Raw genomic sequence first — 27,566 nt, forward strand, 5'->3', positions numbered from 1 at the left:
TTAACCAGTATTCTCAATTATTCATCCCTTTCTCTGGTAAACTCTGGAACTTCCTGCCTGCTTCTGTATTTCCACTTTTCTATGACTTGAATTCCTTCAAGAGGGAGGTTTCAAGACACTTATTCATCAATTTTTGACCACTGCTTCGACCCTTTTATGGGACAGGCATTTAAGTGGGCATATTCTTTTTATTGGATTTTTGTTGCCCTTGGCCAGTGTTCTTTCTACATAAAAAAAAAAAAGTTTCTACTTCAACTCCCAATAATTGCATTTTGTTTTCATTTACTACATGTTAACAAGTGAAAGGCAACTGTGGAGCAGAGCATACAGAATGAGTGATACTTTTGTGTAGGAAGCCAGCCCTGTGCTGCAGGATTTGACATTACATACGGAAGAGAAATGCCTTAATCAATTACTTATGTTAATAAGGGATGATGGCAAAAAACTAGTAGATCTAAAGCAATCTTGTGATACAATATGAGCCTAAACCAACAGTTTGTTGCAAAGTAATTCCTGAAAAAAACATGGGAATTATTTGGTTTCCCAAAGAAACATAAAAAGACAAATTAATAGAACAATAGCTGGGTGCAACAGTTTAGAGAAGTTTATGGGAGACACACAGTTTACTGATAAAATAATACAAATATTCCCTTGATCTCAAGCATCTTCCTACCATAAATTCAACATACATACACAACATTATAACATTATGAGCTTGACTCAATCTTGTAAAATCACAAATAGGTACACACATACACACAACCATCCATGACAATGACACAAAATCTGGAAGAATTTCAGAAATGCAGAAAAAGTACCAAGCTGTCACCATGAAAGGAGTATCACATCCAAAGAATGAGGAAAAGAATGCAACAGAAGACACAAAAACCGACATACCTCTTATTTCAGCTCCCAGTTGGAGAAGATTCTCTACCATTTGGGCCAGCCAATTTCTGTCTGAGGCAAATTTCAAATCCATTCCCAGGTTGCTAGTTGTGTTGCAGCTTCATGAGTGCTACTAATCTTGCCATGGGGTACAACAAGTCTTAATAGTCACTCTTAAAAAAAGAAGCAAAAATTAGTGACATTCACAAAGGAATATTTTCATCTAAAAGAAATACAACACAGCGTAAAGAAAAGAAATACAACACAGAAATACAACACTGGCACAACAGCATTTCATATATTCAAAATTTTAGTAATCATAAATGCAAGAGTGGCTCAACAGTCATGTACTCATGTAGTTCTGATAAATGCTTATGATAAAACTACATTCTTAATAATTCTGGATTTCTCCATCACAAAATCTTAAAAATTCTTAGCTATAATATGTAGTTACTAATAAACTAAACTAGAATAAACTACATGCTGGAGAAGACATTTTAGTAGTAAAAAGGGCTTCAGCACAATATCAATAAAAATTTTATTAATTCATTATAAAAAATAAAAACTAACATCAATGATTGCTTTGGTTCTCCATCATCTATTTTTAAACACATTGAAATATATATATATATATATATATATATATATATATATATATATATATATATATATATATATATATATATATATATATATATATATATATATATATATCCTAGTTCCATTAATGAGATGAATTGTAGCTATTATCTGATTACACTAGAATTATATGTATAACAAAATCAACCAACATATGTATATGTCCAGAAAACCTATACATGACATTTCCCTCATTTCACTCTACCATAAACACCACAGGTTAGAAGATCATCATAGCTATCTTTGGTGCTCAGGGAATAAAACTCAATATTTCCAACTTTATCAGACATTCATCACTCACCACATTTGACATAAGTGCTCTGAAAAACTCTTCTTCACATCCTTACAGAAGGAAGTACATATTAGATATATACAGTCTTGCTTAAACTCTTCCAGTATATTTTAAATAACCCGCAGGCAAATATATCTACAATCTCATGTGGGTAAGGAGTACAACATTAAAGTCTCAACTGACTAGGTGGGAACCCGGCTCACAATGACTCCAATTATCATACAAAGATGGCTGCCATTTCCTTAGAAGACTTCTTATCTGTCTGCACGGCGTGAAAACAAGGATAGCACAGCGGGGGTTCGGTTTGAAAACAAAATGCAGATCCGGAAGTGAGATATTTTAAATAACGGAAATACTAAAATAACCTCTCGAAGCCAAAAGGCAAATTGTAGTAAGAACAGTGGGTGGAGGAGAAGGCGGCGACGACTACGACGGGGCACGTAAGAAGAAATAGAGAAACAACAACAACAGCAACAACAACGACGATGGTGATGACAACGACAACAGCAACAACGACGACGAATACGATGATAAAAAAAAAAGGGCAAGGTACAAAAACAATAAAAAAAGCTGTTACTGCTTGATCTTCCATTCTTCTCATTCAACTCACGAATTTTCCATTCTTCTCATTCACCCACGAATTCGTTTTTGCGTCATGAAATACATTATCTACGAAAAAAGGACCAAACATTCGGTTAATTTTTCTTCACATGTTTTGTACATGATACTTATATATTCAAATGAAAAGTAATCAGTAGATAAAATTTAATGATTATATAGAATATAAATAAATGGAGCAGATGTTTTATGGAACTCAAGAAAATAACTTCTATCTTTGAATCTAACATGTTAAGATATTCCGCTTTTGCGATCCTCTGACTACCCTTTGGTTACTTTTCTGTCCTCCTGTAATTTGAAGTCTAGAACTTGATCCACGGTGTAGCTCCCCCACTGGGCATTCATAGAAATAATGAAAAACTGAGCTGAAGGCGGGATAACGAGACAGGCCGGAGACAACCGCTATCAAGAGAACAACGTACCACGCCTCAGATGTGGGAGCCATAACGATCGTCACATCCTATAATCAATTATGAGGTCTTTTCACTCGCGGTCACTAAAGTGGGCGTACAGATGCATCTAGGGAAAGGGAAAAAAATGTCAAATACGAAACAATGTTTGTCTAATTTTCCTGTATAATCGCTACTTTACCCTTGTGAGAGACATATGCCACGTCTGTATACGTCCTACACATACACAACACCTCGTTTGTAAAAGTGTTCATCCTCTTTACATTAGGTAACTAACATCGGGTACTCTAAGAATTAAAACCACGTTGGTATAAATCGTGAAAATACAAAGACAGCAGCATATAGCGTGTAATCAGGGGTGCGAGATGTGACGTCAGCTGCGCCTGTACAAGTACTATCAGCTTTGAGGGAACAGTTCTAACTAAACTTCTCCGCAACTCAGGACGCTGCAGTGGTCCACTGGCTCAACCATCACGCCTTTCGGTACCGTAAGCAAAATGTTGTCATCTTCCGTGGTCTTCATTAGCGTGGTGTTCGTGATTCCCACGGTTTCTCTTACTCCAGGTAAAAAAAAGAAAAAAATGATTGAATGATCTTTACGAGAATAATAATTATTCTTTTCTTTTCTTTTTATTTTATGCGTTATGGAATTTTGGGTGCAAAAATGTTGAAAACTGAATTTTCTGCTCCCCAGCAGTTAATTGTAAGAGAGTTTACAATTCTAAATATCTTGCTTCTCTTATTTTGGAAAGGCTCAAGTCATAGAAAAGAGAAAAAGCAATAACGGATTGCGGGTTTCAGAGTTTAACGGTAAAAAGAATGAAGACCCTGGTTGAGATGAAGGAAATAAGAATAAGTAAAAGTAGAAAGTATTGTGCAACGAGGTCGTGATTATTATTATTATCATTATTATTGCTGCTGCTGCTGCTGCTGCTGCTGCTGTTGCTGCTGCTGCTGTTGTTGTTAGTATAATATATCAATTTTGATTTATTTTTTTTTTCAGATTGTCGTGTTACTTCCTCCAGCACACTGACTGTGAAGCACAGGAATCTCACCACCACCTTCTGGGGCTTCATTAATATTGTTGAAGAGCGTTCTTTCCTATCACTCAGGTTTTATGAAAATGGCCTTCCTTTGTTGTGCATTGAGTATAACCACACCCACGTCACCATCCACGAGATAAAGCGCCTAGACAGCACGGGCAGGACAAGTGAACCAGTACCATGGCCGGTGTGTTCAGAATGGCGTCAGTTTCACTTGGTGGTGCACCGCAACATCCTTGCCATCACTGATGACCACAACATCACGTGGGTGAGCAGGAACATTCATCAGTCCGCCACGCACTTGGAACTTGTCATGCACCACCTCAAACCTTCCTGCACCACACGTGAGTGTTGCGCCTTGACGGGCCCAGAAGAGAGGGACTTTTTAATGTTGCTACCGATAAAAAAAAAAAAAAAAAATTATATATATATATATATATATATATATATATATATATATATATATATATATATATATATATATATATATATATATATATATATATATATATATATATATTTTTTTTTTTTCGGTAGTAACATTAAAAAGTCCCTTTTATATTTATATTTATCTATTTTATATATATATATATATATATATATATATATATATATATATATATATATATATATATATATATATATATATATATATATATATATATATATATATATATATATATATATATATATATATATATATATATATATATATATATATATGAATAAAGACAGTGGGGAAAATCGGTGAACGAAATAGGAATGTAAAGAGAGAACACATTAACTACGTGATGCCTAATTAGAACAAAGGAATAACTGGAATCAGAAAGGATAAAGGATTTCACTTTCTTCAAGGGGCCCCAATTCAGTCTTTCAAGGAGAGAAACCAAATCTTTCTAGGCTTGGGAAAACAAGAAAACAATAAGTTCGAAACTGGAACATCAGTTACTGAGAAAATAATTAAGAATATTAAGCATGGTGAGCTGATATGGTGAAAAAAAAAATCTCCATTTAAGGAGGAAAGAGGCAGAGGTTTTACTAACTTGTGAGATTGAAATAAAAGGACTGCAAATTGAAGATAACCACTCGAAATCCTTGTAGTGAAATCCTTAGGCAAGATAAGTAGATTTCAAAAGAGGGACACATCAGAAGGGAAAGATAGGAGACACCACTAACTCGCGAAAGAGAAAGAGGTTTCCGGTCAAAGTACCGACAATATGCGGGAAAAAATAAAGTTTCCATGAGTGACAGTAGCTGGCACAATAATAGCAATAACTCAGAGAAAAGGAAACAACTGTTCCACGTTGGGGCGAGTGAACATAACTCAAGGACACACATGCACATTAATTGTTATTTGTGTCAAACTCATCTTTATCCGTCACCATCCAAACAGCAACCCCCGTGTGGGAGGTGGGAGCCAACACCCAAGATATTGTCGCGCCACGCTGCCAGGATGCCCTCTACTTCACTTTCCAAGCTAACAACACCGTCACACCGCAGCTGACGGTCGGAAACGTCAGTCTTTCTTTGCATCAGCTTTCTCAATCTCAGCCTCGCCTGAGCCTCACCGTGAGGGGCAACCCCGGAGCTACGGCCCGCGTGGTGAGTTTCATCATGGTACACTCCAACCAATGTTATCTTGTGCTCTTTCTCCAATTCTCTCTCTCATCTTCCTTTAGGTCGGTTTACTCTCGCCGCCACATACGAGTATGGTAGCAGTTGTATGGGCGATGACTGTGGAGGTGGACTGCACCCTCCCAACTGTGTCCGTGTCAAGTGAAAACGGCGGCACCTTCACTCTTACGCAACACATCCATCTCCAGGAGTGTCCACCCAAGACCGAGAAGGCACAGCAAGGTACGACTTCGTGTTCAAATATTCTGTAGCTGATTCATGACTAGAATAATTACTATTATTTCTTTCCTATCCCAGGGCCTATTATTCTCTATTGCGAATGATTTTTGCAAAGATTGCTTTTTCTATTACTTGAAGATTGCTAGATTTATGTTCATAAATAGTTTGTTAGATTCAAGGGAGACCCAAGCTCTTTGCAGCCCAGCGGCCTGGTATGAGGTAGTACAGCAGTGATGAGGACAACTCTGACATAGTGAGTCTAAATGAAGGAATGAGGAAAAACTATATAGTAGAAAGAATCAGTGATATTTCTGAAGACAGAATAGCTATCTAGATATAATATCTAGTGCTCGTAAAAGGTTATAAGTTAAAGGCTTAACAGAATGTCTTTAGACCAGTTTTTCCAATACTTACAGATGGACTTCAGGACTGTGCTCAGGTCTACCGTCTCTCCCTAATCCTGGCCTTGGTGCTCGTCGTCCTCATGTTCACACTGTGCGTCTCCTGTCTCCTCCACCTGAAGACGAGACAAAACAGATTACGTCGTGAACAAACACCACGTGTAAGAGTATGTATGCTAACATGACTAGATGCTTTTTTTTCAAATTTTGACAAGGCTGGATAAACTGATCGCATTATGGTCAGAAAACATATTCCGATTACTTTTCATCTAACGATCTGACGGTTCGTTCTTCACACAGACACAACGGAAAGGATTGGAAAAGCAGTACAAAGTCACCGAGAGTACAGCTTACGCACAGAGGGAATCAGGTCTGTACCTTGACCCCCGTCCCGCTCCATCAGGCCTCCTTCACCCAACACACATCGCACTGCAGCCGTGGGCACCTTCTCCTACACACATCTACGAGAATAGCGAGAATTCTTCGACTGACAATTACGATGAATTTGAATCCGACATTTACAATGCATAATATAATTAAAGAGGAACAGCCTTCTTCATTGTAAGACAATGCTTTACTCTTGAGGATATGGTTCAGGTGGATATGTAGAATTTCATCTACTTTGTTGTGTTCATTTCATGTGGACATGTATTTCATCAAGCTGACAGTTATAGGACATCGTGTGTACTCTGTACAATAACTTCACGATTTGAAGAGGTTTAATTTTTTTGTTTGCAGTTAGTCTCATCAATAAAAGCTGCAGCTAATCCATATATTACCGTAGAAATAGATAATTATGGCCACCACACTATTCTGGGAAGTTCCCCTGGTGTAGTAAACTCAAGACTACACCATCTCTTATTATTCTTTTGTGAGTGAGTGACTGTTAACAATTAGTATTAGATAACTTGATCTTCAACAACTGGTATTAGATAAAATGATCTTCAACAATTGGTATTAGATAACATGATCTCCAACAATTGGTATTAGATAACATGATCAACGATTGATATTATTAGATAGCATGATCTTCAACGATTGGCATTAGGTAGTATGATCTTGTAAGGTATAGATATTCATCGTGCATGTCCTCCAGAAAGTTAAATAATGATAGGTTTTAAACTAATTCTGCTTTGGAATTATTGGAATTTCAATTTTCTCATGCCAACCACATGAACTGCTGCTCTTTTAAATTAATTTATGCAAGAAGTGGTTTAGAGGAAGGCTGGGTTTATGTGATGGAGGTGAAGGGTGTGATGGGAGAGGCCAAAGATATGGACAAGTTTGGTACTGAAGGTGGCTGAGTGAGTGGAGGTAACACGGAGTGGTTTCTGAGTGTCACTGGTATGGAGGGTCGAATAGATAGGATATGAAATTACTGGTACATGGAAGGACTCCTGTACTTTGCGGAGAGATTTTCTGACAGCCATGTATTGTGGGTCCTAGCCCGTGTTGTGTGGAGTAGAGCAGTGCCAGGGAGGCAGGGCAGCTATACTTGCCGCCGCCACCATCAACACTTAAGGCCAATTTCCGTTTTCCTAGGTATCAAAACTTGCCATTTTAAACACTTCGTTTAATTTCATAAGAATTATGGATTCAATAACAGTAAAGTATAGTCTTATAAAACGTTAAATCAATAAAATAAATTGTGCTACGTGTGATGTTTGGCATCTCTACTTTCCCTGCCCAGCGGCGTCACCGGGGTCACAACAAACCTCTCACTACACACCAAGGAAATACACTTGCATACACATTAAAAACTCATTCAGCTTACCTGCTGGGCCATTGGAAATAGACTTAGGGTGGAGATTCGGCAGTCCTGTTTCACCATGGTCACAAATAAGTGCTGGAGAAGGCAGCAAATCCGACGTACAGCCACACCACTCTCCTCCACTGTCCTGCAGGGATGATTCGCGTGTGTTCAGTTCCTTGCCTCGAAGCCGCTCGGTCCTAACATGAAACATAGAGCTATTGAAGTCTTATGGTTGACGAAAGGTGGTGATATGAAACCCTTAGCACTTTGGAATGCTCATCTTAAAAGGAATAGTTTTGTTTTACTCTAGACTCGCCCTTTATTGATCCTCGCGCTGGAAAAAAAAAGAAAAAAAAAAAAGAAACTAAACAAGACATCGGTACCCCCATTCTTTAAGTACCAAACCAGTGGTGATTCTGTTGGTAAGTAACGATACTAAGTGTCTGACGCTCAACAAAATACACACCAAAACACCAAGGATTCCTGACCTAGCATGAAAATACAAAAATATGATCTCAACATGATATATAACCACTTACTGTATGTTCGCTCACTGGTTTTATTTTAGATGTGGCTGATCATGTGTATAATTAAAAACAAACGTGGTCTGCATAGCTCCCCAAAAAATAGTGTGCCCAAAATATAAACCACTTAATAAAATAGAATATATCACTGGCAAATATTGTTTACTAATACCCATAAAACCATGGTACAAAAAAAATAAATAAATAAAGAAAAAAAATCACTAAGAGATGAGTCACAGTGCGGCAGAATTGTAAACGCACGACAGTAAATCTTTTAATGTGTCACAAATAATGCTTATCACGATGAGCATATAGAACAATGTAACATGGCAGACAATAAATGGTAACGCAAATGTCACAAATTCACAGAAACAGTAAATAAGACACGTAAATCCACAAAAAAAAAAAAAAAAAAAACTATCAGAAGAATTATGCATCATGGCGAAACCGTATTCCATTGTCACTGTACACATTACATGAATGTCGTATCACCAACAAATATGTGAAAAAAAAACAGGATTGTAATACAGGACAGCAAAAATTTACAATAATGACCTTGTAAGCAAAAAGAAAAAAAAAAACCTGATATCTTGGTTTATTTTACAGTGGATAAAAAATAAAACAAGTGTTGACATTCTCAATCACGACACTCACCTGTTCTTTACCTTGCTGTCACACGTTCCCAGTTGCTCTCATTGAAGTTGACATTTGCTGTAGATCCTGTCCACCTAGCAGCGTGTGGGCACAAGACTAAATCAGAGTTGCCATCTTGCAAGCCGGTAGGAACAGAAGGCCAGCTGTCTTGCTCTCTCGTGGATGTCTGGGGTATGTGTCACATCAAGAAAGGTGATGGACAGGCTAGGCTGAATGCATGCTAAGTTATATGCATGTATGAACGGACGTACGTGTGTGTGTGTGTGTGTGTGTGTGTGTGTGTGTGTGTGTGTGTGTGTGTAAAAGGCATACACATTCAAATAAATATTAATATATGAAGGAGTAGAATAAAAACACAGAGTAATCAAATCGTTATATTATTTTCAAGCATGTACGTATAGGCACTTGTTGACAACAAAATATTAGAACGATAAAACAAGAGAGAGAGAGAGAGAGAGAGAGAGAGAGAGAGAGAGAGAGAGAGAGAGAGAGAGAGAGAGAGAGAGAGAATCACCATAGTTGTGTTCTTAAGATGACGAATTAAATAATCTTTAGTAAGTATTAAGCGTGAATTTGCGGAATGAACACCTGTATTGACAGACAAATTAATAGTTATACAGAGTATTTTCTGAACATAATCCGTGTTTTAAATTAGATGTAATGATAAGTTTAGATGTTAAGTATTTTACTGACAAAAGTTCTTGCGAGCAATACCGTATAAACTGAGTAAATTTTTACTTGATTTGTAACCGTTTTGTTGGTCAGGCGCACACAATGTGTGATTACTTGACTTCCCTGTTGCGACTGTGTTTACATACAGATGAATTCTGAATAGTTAAGTAGAATGCACAGAGAAAATTCAACTGTACATATTGAAGAGCTGGGAGGAGGTAGTGACAGCTCTAGGTGATTGGTATGGTGCCTATCATACAGTAATGAAATTTCAATTCTGCGAGATTATTTGGTCACGAGAAAAGTTATTTCTTCACGCACGCCGCTGGGCTGTTATAAGTTACTGCTGCCACCTCTGCCAACACTGGTGTGACTGTCGTGGTCACAGCCACAAAATTAAATCGACAACGAAGACTGACGAAAAGTTTTACCTATGTTGTTAAATAATGACGTCGATCAATATATATATATATATATATATATATATATATATATATATATATATATATATATATATATATATATATATATATATATATATATATATATATATATATATATATATATATATATATATATATATATATATATATATATATATATATATATATATATATATATATATATATATATATATATATATATATATACTAGTGTGTGTGTGTATGTGTGTGTGTGTATGTGTGTGTGTGTGAGAGAGAGAGAGAGAGAGAGAGAGAGAGAGAGAGAGAGAGAGAGAGAGAGAGAGAGAGAGAGAGAGAGAGAGAGAGAGAGAGAGAGAGAGAGAGAGAGAGAGAGAGAGAGAGTACCCGTGCCACTTTTACACTATGCAGTAATAATTACGGCTGCACTATACATTATCTCTAAGTAACAACTGATGGGATGTACAAAAATAAGTGAGGCTGGATCCCTCAGGACTGAAGGGCGTCTCACTGCGTGGCACGAACGCGACGTTAATACCCGCTGAGGGCCGCCGCGGGACCTGCGCAGCGGCCGCCGACGCAAGCCACGGCTCCTCGCGTCGCACAGTGGAAATATTGCATCTATCTCTAACATAGAAAACTATATAAAAGTTATATTGGGGTAAATCTCTGATATAGGTTAAAGTTATGTATCATACGTATATCCATATAACTATAAATGTGAACCTTCAATAAGAGGGCGGGTAAGGCTGACCCCGTACGCTTGCAGCACTGCCACACCCTCTCCGCACTGCTGCACGGGCTCGAGACGCTTCTGTGAGGAACGCCCTGACAATGGCTGCAGACATACCGCCACAGAAGTTGGGCACATAAATGCAATTTTACTTTCAAAATGCCACTTGGCAACATGTCGATGTCCCTGCTCACAAGAGGTCTCAAGTCTGCACTGGCGCGCACTGCCACTCAAACATTCACCCGAGTTCTGACAAATTTCCTAGTAATCCAATAGGAAATATAAAATAGCACTAAATTTGATGTGTTATATAACGCTAATATTTATAAAGTATTTGTATAAATATCTCTGGAAAACATCGTCACTATTCCTTTGTAGAAAAAGAACAGATTTGGGGAACACAATCCTGGAAAAAAATATATATGACAAATCGACAAAAAAAATCACTGTACACTAACCGATGTTCCCTAGCACCATCCCGGTTGTCTTGTCCCAGTACTAGCCCGGCTAGCTTTGCCACCACCACACTGGCAGGATTCCCATCGTCCCCTTGTCTGTTTGTTCTGACAGTTCACGTTCAGCTCAAAATATCGACTACTATCCACTGCATCACGCAGAACTGTCAAGGTAAAGACCCGAGGCTCTGATTTTTTTTTTTTTTTGTGGAATGAGCAAAGGTGTACTAGATTATTGAATATTATGCAACAAAGAGGAGCGAAGGAAGCTCGATGAAAATAAGTAGCTTTTTTCTTTTCTTCTGTGATATGTGTATGGGTTGAAATATATATTAAGATTTATTACTGCCACAGTACACATTTAATTTGCAATTAAACAAGTCAGCTACTACATCACTCTGTGAGAAGTGGTCAATCTTTATGAAATATTGTACAGCTAGTTTTGTGATAAATACGTATGTATAGCTCCATTTGCTCATTTTCATGTTAAATGTCAAATGACAACATTGACATTATTACCTAAAGCCAAGGATACACAAAAGGCACCATGGAAATCGAGCCCAGTGTGATGGTACTAAATTAAGGCTTCCTCTTCTAATTGCCTTCGCGCAAAGGAAAGGCTACTGACTTATGGCGAGGCTCACAGCAGCCTACGCCACACGGGAGTGACAACAAGACACCAATCACTAATCTTTTAGACATGCCACAATCTTTCAAAGTGCAACATTTCTACTTAAACGTTGCCGGATTATTTCAAGACGTGTTCAGTGTCTGCAGCTCACCGCCAGTCAGCACACCTTTACTCCACGCTAAGCTGCATTACTTCATCTGCATATCTTAACAAGGCCTGCACTATACCAAATCCCACGTTATTATTATGTTACAGTTCAATGGATTCTCTTCACCCAAGTCTTGGCTTCTTACGTAATTCTATTCACAGGTTTATGCTGAAGAATAACATCTGTAGCATATGGTGACAATGTTGAAGGAAGATGACATGATGAGGCGGTCTGCAGATAAATGGATTATCCGTGTTTCCAGGATGACGTGATGAATGAAGGAGGCAATGGGCACACGACCGTATTATTGTGAGGAATCGCAATGTGAGAATTCCCATTGTCTGAAAAAGTTGTGTAATTGGCCAGTCTAGTATGCCAGTATGCCACTGAAGGAAATCACGGTGTTCAGATAATAGTAATCATATACGTATATGATACAGAAATGTTAAACAGTGTATTTTACGTGTTTTATACTAATTTGTGCAATGACAGTCCTCCTCTTGGAGGTTTGTGGTTTGTGTATGAATTTGGCAAGAATGGAGTTTGAGTCACAGTTGATCTCAAATCAAGCCTTTGAAAATCAGGAACTATTAAGAGATCATGTTAACTCAGTAATCGTAGCAGTGGTCGGTTGCTCGCCCCACCACGCAAGTTGAGACACCTTGGGCTGTACACAGCAAATTTAGCATCGTCAAGTTTTTGCAGTTTACTTCCTCGGTGCACCAGTGAAAGTGTACCGTGTTTACCCAAGGTTTGCAGTGTGTTCCTTAGGCATTGGCGGGCTGGCTGGAGTTGGATTCAATATTACCATTGAGCAGCGCCTCTTCCTGTAAGTCTTCCATGGAGTCGGTGGGCATGTCATTCTCGCCGTCGGAGCCCTCGCCGGGCTGAACCTCCTTGCGGTGCATGATGCGGTATCGGTTCACCACACGACTCCATTTGATAACATTTTCAATCCTCCTGACGCCTTGAGGTCCCTCCATGTTGCTGAGCGGCACCAGGTTCTCTGTGGAGTGGCGAGCAATTTAAAAGACTCGCATTTTAGACTTAAGCTACCTATCGTCATGTGCATTTGATCTCTCTCTCTCTCTCTCTCTCTCTCTCTCTCTCTCTCTCTCTCTCTCTCTCTCTCTCTCTCTCTCTCTCTCTCTTTCTTCACATGAAGTATTTTCTCCTCAACTTGCTCGTATCTCCAGTATTTACTACTCTTAATGGGAATCAGATTGTGACAACTTATCAATTATTGACAATACAATTAACAAACTTTTTTTTGTAAGAGTAGATAAGTTTATATTAGTTCAAATTAGTTCCAGTGAGTTTCATACGTCCATACATTCTTTCATTCTGTCTAAGTTTTGTTGCCTCTGCACGCAGTTTGAGCACAACTTGATATAGCATTACCTGTCCCGAGGAGGTGCATGATTCACCCACTCACCCGTGCTTTGAGGCGTAATGCTGGCTTTACTGCGTGATCGGAGCTTTTTAATCCATCCTCCACCGAACTCTGTTTTCAGGTCTGCTAGATGCGAATCTTCAGTCCGACCTTCAGTCCGCATGTAGTCCATTGCTTTCTCCGAGCAGAGGTTACCTGGAAAGTGGAGGCGAGATTCAGCTAATGCTGTATAAGGAGTTCTTAGTAAGACCCATATTTCCTTGACAAATAAGGCAAGCTTCCTTATCCTCAGACTCGTATATGTGACGTTTGCAGGAAATGGTGAATGAATTTGGAACATTCATATAGTTAAACATTTTCAAGAATGCTTCTTCTTGAATTGTGCGTTACACATTTGTTTATAATGTTATTTCTTATATCATTACATTATATTGGGCAACAAATGAATTTACATTTTCCAATTTCAGTAACTAGTCATTTCCACAACAATATTAACCTTTTAATGTAAATGTGGTATCCACATAACTTACATTTGAATTTGAAAATAGCGATGATGTAAACAATGAGCTTGACGAGAAGGTTGAGTGGTGACGGAGTGCCAGACGTGCGACTCATGTTGCGAATCAACTTGGCAAGTCCAAACTTCCATTCCGTGTCGCTCTTGGCCTGAATCCTCTGGTAGGTGTCAGACATCATAGCGATCAGGAGGTTGATGAGCACCACCACCGTCACCATCTGATAGATTCCGAACACAATCTGGGGGAGAAGAGCGGCAGGATAGTGAGCAAGAATGAGCTGGGTAACGTTAAGCTACATGAATATACGGAAAATGGTAAAATGAACATCTTAGCGAACGATATTAAATGAATAAATGATGTGTGTGTGTGTGTGTGTGTGTGTGTGTGTGTGTGTGTGTGTGTTATATCCTTGAACATCCTTTTGAATAGTGGAGGCAAAGTGTTCGAAAAAAAAAAAAAAAAAAAAAAAAACGACAAGGCTGCACTTTTAATCACCACCTTTCCGCCAGCATGTCATACGTTCATGAGCATACACACCTTCATGAGAGTCTGACTCCAAACAGGGTGGCTATAAAAGGGAGGCATGTAGTCAGGTTCCACCAAACCAAACAGGGAAAAGAACAACATCTCGCCAGCTTGTAAAGGATTCTGAACTGGTGCCTCTGTAAGGAAGAGCGGGAAGACAAACAATTAGGTGAGTTAATGTAGTGGGCATTGTCAAACCCTAAGGATCAAAATTAACAAGTGGCTTGCACCCCATTACCTATCTGCCCAAGTGAAATGATCACAGCGTCACAAAGAATACATGTGAAGCACAACACAGGCATGGACTATATGCGAGAACAGTCACGCTACCCAGTACTCAGTTCCAACCATCTGCACAACACATCACAGCCACACACTACACACCACAACCACACACTTCATACCACAACCACACACTGTACACCACACACACACACACAAAACATTCTACACATCCAGACACAACACAGTCACATTGCCCCCAGTGTGCTCACCTGCGGGCGGGTAACCTGTTGTCTCGCCGTCTATAGTGTAATTAAATTCAGAATATATGGGTCGAAGCGGGTTGTAGATGGCAGCCACGTACATTGAAAAGCCGAACACAAAGATCATAAGGATGACGAGGAAGCGACCTAAGTCCACCATTAGCTTGCCAATGATGACAGCCCAAGGGCCGAAAAGGTGATGGAATGACAAGAAATCCAAGAGCTGCACTGACGCCAGCAGGAGAGCGATGGCCAGCAGGTTGTTTCTGGAATGTGAGGATGAGACGTAAGAGCAGGAGCGGAAGTCATGCCTGGCTAAATCTCTCGCAGTATAAACGATTATATTGATGTTGTATAAATTAATGTTGATGTTGAAATATTAAACAGGCTCTTGAACATTTCACAGACTCATTGCTGATAAAAAATACGGTCAGTAAACCTGTGAGAGCTTTATAGCTTGATATAAAAAATTGATATTAAAGACAAAATTAACGGGGCAATGATATAAAAAAAAAATATATATTAAACACCTGCATTGAGACAAAAAATAAGACATAATGAAGTAACTGGATTAGAAACTTATAATAATATACCAACCTGCTGACACTTCATGCAAATGGATGTAGCAGGCAATGCATACTGGATTTGTGATGAAAATGAGTAACTTTTTGTTTGCGTTGAGAACCTCATCATTAGCACCGTGAGGAATGTTTGGCTTGTTGAGGAGCCGTCAGCAAAGATACGTCAGCATGTTCGTGGGGATGTAACCCAATCTGATATTCGATTACTTGCATGATTACAACCTGATACATAAGCAATGAGTGTGCAAAGCTTCCCAATTTTCTCGTTTTCGATAGTATTACTGTTCTGAAGAGTGTAAATACTAAATACCTAATCAGATGGCAAGGCACTATGGATCCGGCCTAACTTGGCGCATTACATAAACTAGTATTGAGGAGCAATTTATAATTTTCACATCATTCCCTATCTTCAACCAATCCAGTTCCGTATATTTCCTCTTTTGTTTATTTTATGATCTGCAGTTTCCAAGACCTCACCTAATGTACAGCATCTCGCACAGGAGTTCCTTGTTTCCCAGATAGAAGAACCCCACGAGATGCACGAGGACGCCGAGGCCGCTGAAGACCAGAACAAACACCTTGATCCATCCCAGCCCAGCAATGTCCCCTGGATTAGTGAGCTCCATCACAAGATTTCCGCTGAGCCAGAGTAACAGCAACCACTCATACCTGCGTGGTCAGGGTGTGGAGGTTAACAACTGGATAAGTTAATGATGAAAAATAGGTATTAAGAGCTGAAATGTGGGGACAGTTTGGAAGGAAATAGTCATATATATTCAAGGTCACCAGCATGTTAGGTATGATAAGAAAAAAAAAGTATCGTTATACATTCAGCACGGAACAAACTGATACCATTAACAACAAACTACTCATGCTGGTATGATATCTCTGCGTGTGTTTAGTACAGCTGCACCTGCATGAATCAAGTGAGCGATACTCGTAAATGAAGCAGTAGGATTTAAGCTGCCACGATAACACTTCATGAAACACAGGCGGAACCTTAATCGAACACGCTTACCAACCCTCCCGAGACTACCGGGTTGTTTAGTGTGAAACTCGTCTGACCCCACTGGGAAGAAACTTTTTTGAGCGTGTGTATATCATCAATATCAAGGCGTGAGGTGTGGTGGGGTCTTACCAGTTGGGGAAGAGGCCAATGTTCTCCCAGATGGGTCGTAAGGGCATCACCACCGTCATGATCATCAGAATCAACATGTACACGTGGGACACCAGGTAGGCGATGAACTTGACTAGCGGCACTTCATTGTACATGTGACCCAAAGGCATGCTGGAGGAACATTGAAAGAACAAGGTTAAGGGCTGTCGGTTGTGAGCTGAAGTATTTGTGGCTGCAAGAGTGAGGTGGTAATCAGAATGGGTTAAATTACCCGTAGCTGCAAGAGTAAGAGTGATTATTACTTATGACTGTAAGAAGAAACGAATACAAGTACTGAACAGAGACAGTTACTGATAAAATTTCACTATTCGATCAATAATTTACAAATCAACCTTGTATGTATTTCAGTGGTGTATCCAAACACCACAGTCTTTCATTGCCTTTAAAAAATGTGAAATGTAGTTGCATGTCTGTTAACATAATTTTCTCATCCACTAATGCCTGTAACATATTATGCACTTAGTACTCACGATGGTGAAGTAACATTACTATTCTTTAGGGATGACAAGCTGGTTTGTTACGCCAAAATATACTTAGGAGGTGGTAATTACTACTGCTATGCACCATTTCTCTCTCTCTCTCTCTCTCTCTCTCTCTCTCTCTCTCTCTCTCTCTCTCTCTCTCTCTCTCTCTCTCTCACTTTATCTATCTATCTATCTATCTATCTAAAGACTTGTGGTAGCAGACCCTCCTTAAGATCTACAATTCTTAAATAGTGTAAAGTTGCGGACATTTACCTGAAGAAGATCCACACAGGGGGAAGGCAGAGGAAGGCCAGGAACATGAGAATCACCTTCCATCCGGGCCAGTCGAGGCTCCCCATCCACACGTCGGTGAGGTACCTCTGGACGGCTGGATGTGCAATCACCTGTTGTCACACACTTACGTTACAGACAGTCTCACAGTATATTTTCATTGTAGTTGGTGTGATAAAAAAAAAAAAAAAATAAATAAATAAAAAAAATCATTGGTATTAGTGAAGGATAATTTGGGTTAAATTCTGATTCAAACGAATATAAATACAGATAAATGATGATGATGATGATGATGATGATGATGATGATGATGATGTTCACTCTGACTAATATTCATTCTAGCAAGCACACACACACTCACGGCGTGCCTCGTTGCCAATTACTGACCTGTTTTTGCTCATGTTCGATAAGCGAATCAAGAAGAACTATGTTTCTATTGTCGACGGCCCGCAGTATCAGTCCAGGAGAGGAGCTGGCTGCAGATATCGCCACCAGTTCCGTCGCCAGTGCCTCGCTGAACAGTGACGCATCGAGCAGGTCCCGGCTACTCTCCTTTTCCTGAAGATTTAAAGTCACAGATTTAGAACAGCGCTCACTGACTTATGAGTGTATCACATCATGTCTCCGCGCCAGGTGATCATTTGGGGTGCAGCATACAGGACTCCACAATGAATCACCTGGGCGCCCACGAGGAGGTGATATAACTTTGGTGTCTGTGAACTGAAACGATTTAAAACTTGAAACAAACCCTTAATGAAATAATACATTACTCTGCTAATCGATACGAAAGAGAGAAGGTACGTATATTTGTTTCGTCATTTATTTGCTCATCTATTTGTTTAGCTGTTTATTTATTGTCAAATGATTTTATGTGTGTGTGTGTGTGTGTGTGTGTAAGCACGAGAGCATGCCCATGTTACAGTTGTGCTAGCGTGCGCGAACACACACACACACACACACACACACACAGAGGACCGTGTTTACACATTACATATATGAAGAATCTTTACCTAAAAAAAGTACAATATATCTATAACAAGTGTGCAGTGATGTCTCTCAACACCAAAAGATTGTTGATTCCTGAATCTCTGATAACTCGAGACTTTAGAGCTTTGAGATAATGTTTCGAATTTTATCCTCACGTGATACGATTTTTGTTTTCGTGTTATTTCTCTTATCCACACCTAAAGGCACGTCTTTATCTTTGTTATGGTGCTGACACTAATTTCGCGCACAGTGTCTGTGGTCCATTTGTAGTTACAGCACTTCCTGTGTCACAGTGAAAGGCAAACCAGTTGGAGGTCGCGTGTTACAAAAACAGACGCGCCGCAGGGCACCACAGGACTGGCTGGGGGTCACGCTGCAGAGAGTGGTGGTTCAAAAGTGGTTCAGGTGCACAAACTCTTAATCAAGAGAAACACGCCAGGCAGTAACCCATCGCCGCTTGGGAATGAAAAACTTGACTTCGTAATGGAGGAGATATGTAAATTACATCACTGCTTCCAAGCTTATGACTAAAGTTTGCTTGAGGGAGCGGAAGTGATAAGAAAGTTTGTACCCGCCTGCACACCACTTACGTCTGCCGATTGCTTTATTCTTTTATTTCCTTTACTGTGTTAGTGAATCTCATAAAAGTGCGAGCTGATTATTCCTGTTTTTTTTTTTTTTCTCTCTCTCTTCCTTCATTGCAACTACTAAGGCTGCTCTGATCGTTAACATTGTTCCATGTGCTTCACACTTCTCCTTCGGCGCGCTTTATTCTTCTCTACACTTTACACGTATCTGTTGTTGCTCTCGGACTAAAGGAAAGATTTTTTTCTTTCCACCATTAGAAAAAGCATGTAACAATGAGTTTGTGATACGGAATAACTTTTCTCACTCTGGCGTTGAGAGGTCTCACTGTGCAAAAGAATCTAAATATTAATAAACTGACAGAGCAAAGCAGATACCACACCGATTACAAAACACAAGACAACACATCACTAATCATAAACAATTATATCACCACTGTCGTTTAGTATATATATATATATATATATATATATATATATATATATATATATATATATATATATATATATATATATATATATATATATATATATATATATATATATATATATATATATTATATGCGACAAATCCAGTAACACTAAATGACACAGCCTTCTCCTGGATCATTTCAATCCCTTGATACAAGCAATCAAAGGTATACACATTCATCAATCATATTACTCTACAGTAAAATACTGGAATATATATATATATATATATATATATATATATATATATATATATATATATATATATATATATATATATATATATATATATATATATATATATAAACAAAAAAAAAACTAATACGATATTGATAAGAGTTCCTTTACCACAAGACAGATCAGAGACCGCCTAACATGAACATTCTGGTTAGGTCATGCAAGGTGATTATCCCGCCACGACACCGAGGGTTGGTTATCCAGGGGGCAGAGAGTCAAACCACACCGGGCCACACGACTTACGCTGACGAACAACTTACGGTGCAAAGTCAGAAGAGTTGAGGTGGGCAGGTAAGTACACGGAGGCCAGCGCGTCAACACCACCACGGAATTATTTGGCAAAGAACATATGTTGGTACTTATATGATATCATCATCATCACAGTCTAGCCATGAATCACTTATATCATTCATAATGCATTTCTCATTGCATATATATATATATATATATATATATATATATATATATATATATATATATATATATATATATATATATATATATATATATATATATATATATATATATATATGCACACACATTTTTTTTCTCAAGCACTTCAACATTTGTTCTGTACTGGTAGTGAGGTCTGGAATAGTAGTTGCTCAGATTTGCAGGGAATTATTTTGTATTCAAACTGTAATCTCTCTCTCTCTCTCTCTCTCTCTCTCTCTCTCTCTCTCTCTCTCTCTCTCTCTCTCTCTCTCTCTCTCTCTCTCTCTCACACACACACACACACACACACACACACACACACACACACACACACACACACACAGACACACACGAGTACCTGCACGCATACATACACATACGTTCATACTTCCTTATAAAAAAGCAAACAAATAAAATTAAACATACAAAAAGACTGAGAGTGTTCAGTGCCACCCACCTTTTCCGAAAGGATGAGGAGGGTGTGTGCCAGCTTGGTGGCCAGGTCGATGGGGGCGGGGGAAAGCAGGATGAATTCTTCCAGGGGAGAATGGTTGTGCTTTTTGCTCATTAGCGTCAGGTCGTGCACGTACTGGAACAGGAGAGTGAATAATGCTACATACGAGATGTGGCAGGAGAGGAGGAGAGGCTGTGTGAACATCTGTATACCTGCGAGAGATTAAAGGTCACAGGCCGAAGTAAACTTGCATAATAAATGTTACTGAGAAAAAAAAAGAAAAAAAAAACTGTTATACTTCTAAATCTATGAATCTAATATTCCAATGGCAACGAAGACCTCACTCATGGTAATATTGTGGATAATTACCGTGATAATGATTATGAACACACCGGCATCATTTAGTGTTTTGTACATGCCAGTGTAGATAACGTAGCACAAATATTTTTTGTGTTGGGAAGGAGGGTTAAAAAAAAAAGGCTAAAAAAAAAAAAACGCTCATAACGTTCCTAAAAAGAAACATGATCTTAAAACGCAAGAAAAATGAAAGAGAGGTTGGTAATGCTGGAGTGGAGATAAGCAATGATGGCAGTAAATGGAAGCTGGATACCATAATCTTGTCCTCTCAGGTTACATCGTTTTTCTGGTAAAGAATGAAACGTTTAAAAAGTTGTAAAGGAATCCAGTACTGTTTCCCGCGAGATAATTAATGATTAATGATGTGGACAAGAATGATATGATGTGATGTTCATTTATTCATTTATTCATTTAAAAAAAAAACAAAGTAACTTTTTGTTTTTATATCAAATATGAATTGTATGCCTGATGCAGTGCCAAAAGTATAATGGCACAAGAGAGAGAGAGAGAGAGAGAGAGAGAGAGAGAGAGAGAGAGAGAGAGAGAGAGAGAGAGAGAGAGAGAGAGAGAGAGAGAGAGAGAGAGAGAGAGAGAGAGAGAGTTATGTGAGATAAGATAACGAGAAGACTGGATCACGTGTGGATGAGTTGAGAGTACAAGAACAAGTGTGGATTCCTACGATGGACGCCCCATCCTGGAGGTCTCAGGGAGAAAAGCAAGAGAATGCTAGATAAAACTGAACACAGCCGAGATAAGACATGCGAGATGCAACATAAATCAAAGTATCTTAAAAAAGTGCAATGTTATAAGAAAGTAATACATATGAAATGGAAAATACTTGAACAGATGAAGTGAATTAGAATTAGTTGGATTAAGGAAGTAAGAAGGAAAGTAATCTTTAGTTTATTTAAGAAAATACCTCTCTAACTTCTTTACGTTGCTGGAAGCCTTTGATGGGGTTTAGTGAGCTGTATTGCTATGGCGTAGTGTGGTAAATGCTTGAACCATATTGTAGTTCTTATAGTTAGTGTGACTTGAGGTTTAGAGAAGAATGATGTCAATAATTCCCTCACCTTTTTGTCCTCCAGAAGTTTGTACGAATCATGTTTCTTGTTAATGAGGTAGTTATATACATCCACGTGCTCACTGGCAACAGCAAGCACGATGGGTGTCTTTCCTTCTATGGATTTATCCATTGGTGATGCCCCGGCATCCACCAAAAGCTTCACCACCTCCAAGTGTCCTGCTCTCGCGCAATAGTGAAGGGGTGTCAGGCCGTCCTGTCAAGGCAACAAAGGAGTGAAGATTCGTGGAAGAAACCAAGTGCAACGTAAACAGTAACGCAAGAGTTAAGAATCACTTTTCATTTTTCATTGATGAACTCTGGAACTCTCTGCCTGAGTATATGTTTTCATCTTTCCACCACTTGAACACGTTTAAGAGAGGAGTATTAACACACCTCCAAAACTCATTTCACCAAGTCTTTCAGGACACTATTATATATTTGGAAAAGTGATAATTTAAGGAAATTATTTTTATATGTTCTTTGTAGCTCTTGAATAGATTTCCCTTGATATTAAGGAAAAGAAACTAAACTGAGATAATCACATTATTTCAGGTTGCTGGACTTACCCTGTCTTTGGCTCCTAACTCAGCACCCTGGCCCATGAGCAGCGCCACCAGGTGGTAGTGACCTCGCATGGCTGCCAAATGTAGGCCAGTCCTCCCGCGCTTGTCTACTTTTGATACCTGACGTGAAACAAGACATTTAGAGAATATCTTGACAGCACAAATGCTAAAAATAAAAAAAAACTATTTATGAATATCTCTTGAGAATGAGATTTAATCGTTACGAAAGTGCAAAAATACTTCACCTGTTTAGCGGACTTGGAGAGGAGGAGGCCAACAACAGACGTGTGGCCGCCAATGCACGCTAGATGAAGGGGGATGTAGCTCTGCGTAGAGAGAATAAACCTGAGTATTACCTACCAAATTCTAGACTTTCAGTGAATAAAACAACATTAAAAAACTAAACTATGCTACTTCCTCGTGCTCATCTGAATCTGAAGGCTGGGGCGCTGCCGTGCCAATCTTACATTCAGTCTGGAAGTGCCGTCAGCTTGAACTCCCGGGATGTTGAGAAGAATGCGGACAACACCCTCGTTTCCTTCATGGGCAGCCAGATGGAGAGGCGTAAGGTCTGCCTCGGCCCCCAGGTCTGGCAGGAAGGGTCTGCTCCCGCTCAGGATTGGTGGCTCCGACTTAATGGTGGCGGGGATGTGCGCCAACAGATCTCTCACCATCTCTGCAACAGTGCCGGGACTCAGTAAGGGACATGAAAGCAGCGTGAGGTAAATGGCTACTACATCACCCGTGTAATATCTTAAAAAATTAGTTCTGCATATCAATAGACTTAATTGTCGTAGAAGACTTAATTGTTTAACGATCGTCCTCTGACAGAATGATATTATAGCATCAAGACTGGCACTCACCTGGCTGACCGTAATGAGCGGCGACATGGAGGGCGTACAGACCGAGTTTTTTACTAACGATTCTTAGGCTGGTGACTTCCCTAAGTGTGTCCAAAACTTGGCTGTGGCCATACCTGGCTGCCAGGTGCACCGCCGTGAACCCCATCTGGTGCACAAAGAGGGAGCGTTGTTAACTGCACTAAAAACTTTGTACAAATACGGACTTTTTTTTAACATAGTAATCACTATTCTCTCGGGGACACTTACGCCATTCTCAGCTTTGGGCGAAGCTCCATTCTCCACCAGAAACTTGACAAGAGTGGCGTGGCCTCCCTCAGCCGCCAGGTGGAGGGGGGTGGACTCTCCAACACGGTTCTTGCCATTGATGACAACACCTCGGTTATGCCTCATCAACTCCCGCACCACGTCCACTGAGCCTTGCTGCGCCGCGATGTGCGCACACGTGTTGCCGTCCTGGTGACAGGGACCACTGTAATCCGAGTGCTAAACAAACAAGTTTTGAAACCTAAAAATTATGGTGCAACTATCTATGTATATTCGAGGGTATACACACACACACACACACACACACACACACACACACACACACACACACTTCATACCATGTTGCTCACGCTACCGTTAAAAACTGTTAAGAGACACACTGCAGTGGCGAGATTAATCAGGAAACTACATATTCATAACTGGGAAGGCTTTGGTATTCAGTGCGCCTTTCCCTTGTTACTGAACTGTCATTAATACGAGTATGATATATATAAAAAAAGTATGTAGATGAGGTACAACGAGAGACTTTGTCTATAGCCAGATAATACTTCTATTTTATATCACATCACCAAGCATTGTGTAACAAACTTTTTTTCATTGTATCCTGTTAACGAATATGCGCTGGTTCATTGCACTATATATATATATATATATATATATATATATATATATATATATATATATATATATATATATATATATATATATATATATATATATATATATATATATTTCAACGAATGAGATAATAGTCTTAAATAACGGGAAGTTCTTTGCGTGCCGTCCCGTGACACGAAGCCAGTGTCGTGGTGTTGCAACCTTACCTTGTCAGCTGTAGTGACCAGCTCTGGGGAAGTCTTGAGGAAGAGCTTCACCACCTCGGAGTTATTGCGCATGGCGGCTACGTGCACTGCTTTCTGACCCGCATCGTTGGTGGCATTAGTGTCGGCGCCCAGCTGCAGCAGCGTGTCGCACACCTCCAGCTGCCCTGCCTCGGCCGCCAGATGCAGGGGAGTTTGCTTTTTCTGTGGAGATACTATGCTGTTAATACGACGCAGACTGCATTGGGATATTTCTTTGCTGCGACAAAAGCTGGATCATCAATGACTAATAATGCAGCGGGGCCAGTGACGCACCAAGGTGAGGGCGTCCTTCTGCGAGTGGTGCTGCGTGATGAGTGACCACACCAAGTCATTGTAGCCTTTCATGGCAGCTAGATGCAATGCTGTCAGCCCCGACATGGTCCTTGCATTGATGAAAGCCTTGTGGGTCAGTAGGGCATTGCAAACCTGAAAGAGAAAGGGAAGGCGAGTATGAGACGAGTTGTAGAGACTAGAAAGATGTGCACATGACAACTGATATGATATAAGTAGTAGAGAGGCGTGCACATGTCAGCTGATGCAAAGCTTATCATATCGCCTTAGCAATACTTCCCGCAGCTCACCAGTTTGTAGCCGTGTTCAGCAGCCAGATGGAGTGCAGCTTTACCCTCACTGTCAAACACGTCGACTCTGGCGTGGTGGTCAAGTAGCGTGGACACGATGCCTTCGTGACCGTTCTCTGCAGCATTCAGCAGCGGCGACCACCCTCGCGATGACTGCATGTTGACTAGCTTCTGGATCTGAGGTGGAGGAAAACAGGGAATTAGTAAACCTGCAGTGATGATGGAACAGAAGGATCTCCTGCAATCATGAATATGTTGAATGAGGAAGGACTGGGGTGAAGGTAACCTGTTCATGAATGAAAACAAAATCTGTTATGCAAAACTAGGTCGTAAGTAATCCATTTCAATATTGAGTCACTAGGGAGCTGTCACGTGTAGACCTGACGACTTATTCCAGCTTCCCTTATTTTTTTATGTTCTTGTGTTGTTGTGAGCGAAGAGCAGAGCCAACTTTGTTTGAATTTAGCCGTTTGAGAAATTCTCGGTTGGTCAATATGTCTGAGTTGTCTGACTTGTGAGTATTCATATTTATTTATTTCCTCCAGCACTACTAATAAATGATTCCGTGTTTCATTTCGATGATTATTGATAAAAAAAAAAAAGGAACTTTATGGTCCACATTAATGCATTTTGGCGTATCACACTCATCACAAACTCTAGTAATGTAACCAGTAAATGTATTATACGAAATATACTGTTAACCATTAAATTTCCTCAATGTTTTTCGTGAAAGAAAGCGTGTTAATTCGGAAGATATTATTTTGCAGTAATACAGCTGGTCTTTGCTGAGCACCCTGGCAGGACAGAAGGCAGTTCGTTGTGCCCAAGGACGAAGCAAAGAACCCAGGAACCAGTAAGTGATTTGTCATGTCTGTTTTAACAATTGCTTTAATTTTAAGAAGAATGTAAAGCGAAGTAAGATCAGCTGTTCATTGTGAGTTATGAACTGCAACCCTGATTAGAATATATTTGTAGAACAGAAGAAGAAGAAGAAGAAGAAGAAGAAGAAGAAGAAGAAGAAGAAGAAGAAGAAGAAGAAAAAAATAAAACAAAATAAAATAATATAATATAATCTAAAATAGCAGAAGAAGGAGAAAGGGGAAGACAAGACTACTTTGCTCATAACACTGACGCAGGACGCCGCCACACACCTTGTCTGGGGGCGTAAACCTCAACATTTCGTCCAGCACCGACTCGTTGCCTGAGGTCGCCACGTAATGGATGGGCGTCTCTGAGGTCTGCGGGAGAAAGAAGCACGGGTAGAGGAAATTTGATCTGTTTTGCCCTCAAGCATTTCACTCTTAGCGCAGTGGAAGGAGAAAAAATATTGTTTCCTGTTTATGCCAAATTTCCTAGTGGTGTGTGTGTGTGTGTGTGTGTGTGTGTGTGTGTGTGTTCCTGAGGATCTTCCAAATACCTTGGCCGTTGCCACCATCAGCTGTGCCCCGTTTGTCAACAAGAGGTGAGCCATTTCCCTGTCGTCCCCTGCCTTGTAGTTGGCGTTTTGCTTGTTGACCCGAGCAGCGTAATGCAGCGCCGTTTCTCCCGCGTGATTCTGTAACCAACCACGTGAAGCTCAGAAAATCTAAATAACATGACATAATCAATGCTGAAAATACCTCTAATACAAGAAAGACGAAAATAATGAATAAACAACGTATTAAAATTTACTGAATATTTTGCTTTTAATAATCTGTCAGTATCAGGAACTTTAGGTGTAACATGACATGATTTTATCTACTAAAGATCCATGGCCACCCCACCTTGGCGTTGACGAGCTTCTCTACAGCCTCAGTCCCGCTTTTTCTGGTGACGTGATCCAGCAGCATCTTCGCGGCCTCCACACGACAAGACAGACAGGCCAGGTGCAGCGGAGACTCCCCCGTCTATTCACAGTGCGGGGAAAAAAATGACACACGGAATGAATGAGCTGATGGTTTACGTAAAAACATGATACCCAAGGCATTACAACAAGCATCAACACACAGGAAGGTGAATTAATGGTTCACGTAAAGGCGTCTCCACAAATGTTCATTACCTTGATCTCTCCTCATACCTTGGACTGCAGCAGTGGTTTGGCGTTGTCGTCCTCCAGGAGCAGCTTGAGGGTCTTGAGATTGCCGTGGTGGGCCGCCAGGTGAAGCGGCGTTTGGCCGTCGTCCTTGGGCAGATTGGCGTCAGCACCGGACTTGAGTAGCATCTCTGCACACTTTTCACCATCTTTGACCCTCGCGGCCAGGTGAAGCGCCGACTCCCGTGCCGCTCCACCTGCG

General features: G+C 39.9%; 2 protein-coding genes and 2 long non-coding RNA genes across 7 annotated transcripts in view; 2 read left to right on the forward strand and 2 right to left on the reverse strand.

Annotated features, from left to right (window-relative positions):
• Positions 1 to 383: 383 nt before the first annotated feature.
• Positions 384 to 8,591, reverse strand: LOC135114116 (uncharacterized). The gene is made up of 4 exons (XR_010275221.1): positions 7,917 to 8,591; positions 6,156 to 6,258; positions 898 to 1,058; positions 384 to 513 (listed from the first exon to the last, which is right to left on the reverse strand). It is a non-coding gene; the product is annotated as an uncharacterized LOC135114116 (long non-coding RNA).
• Positions 1,653 to 7,794, forward strand: LOC135114114 (uncharacterized). Its single transcript, XM_064029824.1, has 6 exons — positions 1,653 to 3,408; positions 3,848 to 4,231; positions 5,281 to 5,489; positions 5,567 to 5,744; positions 6,158 to 6,309; positions 6,443 to 7,794. Exons 1-6 carry the CDS (start codon positions 3,342 to 3,344, stop codon positions 6,671 to 6,673), a joined length of 1,221 nt encoding a protein of 406 aa, XP_063885894.1. The 5' UTR covers positions 1,653 to 3,341; the 3' UTR covers positions 6,674 to 7,794.
• A 3,120-nt stretch (positions 8,592 to 11,711) lies between the features above and the next one.
• The window catches only part of LOC135114118 (serine/threonine-protein phosphatase 6 regulatory ankyrin repeat subunit C-like), a 92,414-nt gene continuing 76,559 nt past the window's right edge, over positions 11,712 to 27,566 (reverse strand). For 2 of the 3 annotated variants that reach the window (XM_064029829.1, XM_064029827.1), the window contains 23 exons: positions 27,350 to 27,561; positions 27,057 to 27,179; positions 26,711 to 26,848; positions 26,445 to 26,531; positions 25,294 to 25,470; positions 24,986 to 25,138; positions 24,674 to 24,874; positions 23,832 to 24,038; positions 23,586 to 23,730; positions 23,190 to 23,398; positions 22,968 to 23,048; positions 22,726 to 22,842; positions 22,167 to 22,373; positions 20,740 to 20,871; positions 17,956 to 18,126; positions 17,551 to 17,681; positions 16,775 to 16,924; positions 16,114 to 16,305; positions 15,065 to 15,321; positions 14,583 to 14,707; positions 14,058 to 14,283; positions 13,570 to 13,722; positions 11,712 to 13,140 (listed from right to left, as the gene is read on the reverse strand). In XM_064029829.1, coding sequence (XP_063885899.1) covers positions 12,902 to 13,140; positions 13,570 to 13,722; positions 14,058 to 14,283; positions 14,583 to 14,707; positions 15,065 to 15,321; positions 16,114 to 16,305; positions 16,775 to 16,924; positions 17,551 to 17,681; positions 17,956 to 18,126; positions 20,740 to 20,871; positions 22,167 to 22,373; positions 22,726 to 22,842; positions 22,968 to 23,048; positions 23,190 to 23,398; positions 23,586 to 23,730; positions 23,832 to 24,038; positions 24,674 to 24,874; positions 24,986 to 25,138; positions 25,294 to 25,470; positions 26,445 to 26,531; positions 26,711 to 26,848; positions 27,057 to 27,179; positions 27,350 to 27,561 — 3,833 coding nt within the window. In that variant the 3' untranslated portion in view covers positions 11,712 to 12,901. The remainder of the gene's footprint in view (positions 13,141 to 13,569; positions 13,723 to 14,057; positions 14,284 to 14,582; positions 14,708 to 15,064; positions 15,322 to 16,113; positions 16,306 to 16,774; positions 16,925 to 17,550; positions 17,682 to 17,955; positions 18,127 to 20,739; positions 20,872 to 22,166; positions 22,374 to 22,725; positions 22,843 to 22,967; positions 23,049 to 23,189; positions 23,399 to 23,585; positions 23,731 to 23,831; positions 24,039 to 24,673; positions 24,875 to 24,985; positions 25,139 to 25,293; positions 25,471 to 26,444; positions 26,532 to 26,710; positions 26,849 to 27,056; positions 27,180 to 27,349; positions 27,562 to 27,566) is intronic. The other variant, XM_064029828.1, reaches the window with a different exon arrangement.
• Positions 18,029 to 22,848, forward strand: LOC135114119 (uncharacterized). 2 transcript variants are annotated; one of them, XR_010275223.1, is made up of 3 exons: positions 18,029 to 18,365; positions 19,969 to 20,138; positions 22,712 to 22,848. It is a non-coding gene; the product is annotated as an uncharacterized LOC135114119 (long non-coding RNA). The 2 variants fall into 2 exon arrangements; XR_010275224.1 differs by having other exon boundaries at positions 20,003 to 20,138.

This window comes from Scylla paramamosain, chromosome 27, assembly GCF_035594125.1.
Source record: "Scylla paramamosain isolate STU-SP2022 chromosome 27, ASM3559412v1, whole genome shotgun sequence".
In the NCBI taxonomy this organism is placed as follows: Eukaryota; Metazoa; Arthropoda; class Malacostraca; order Decapoda; family Portunidae; genus Scylla; species Scylla paramamosain.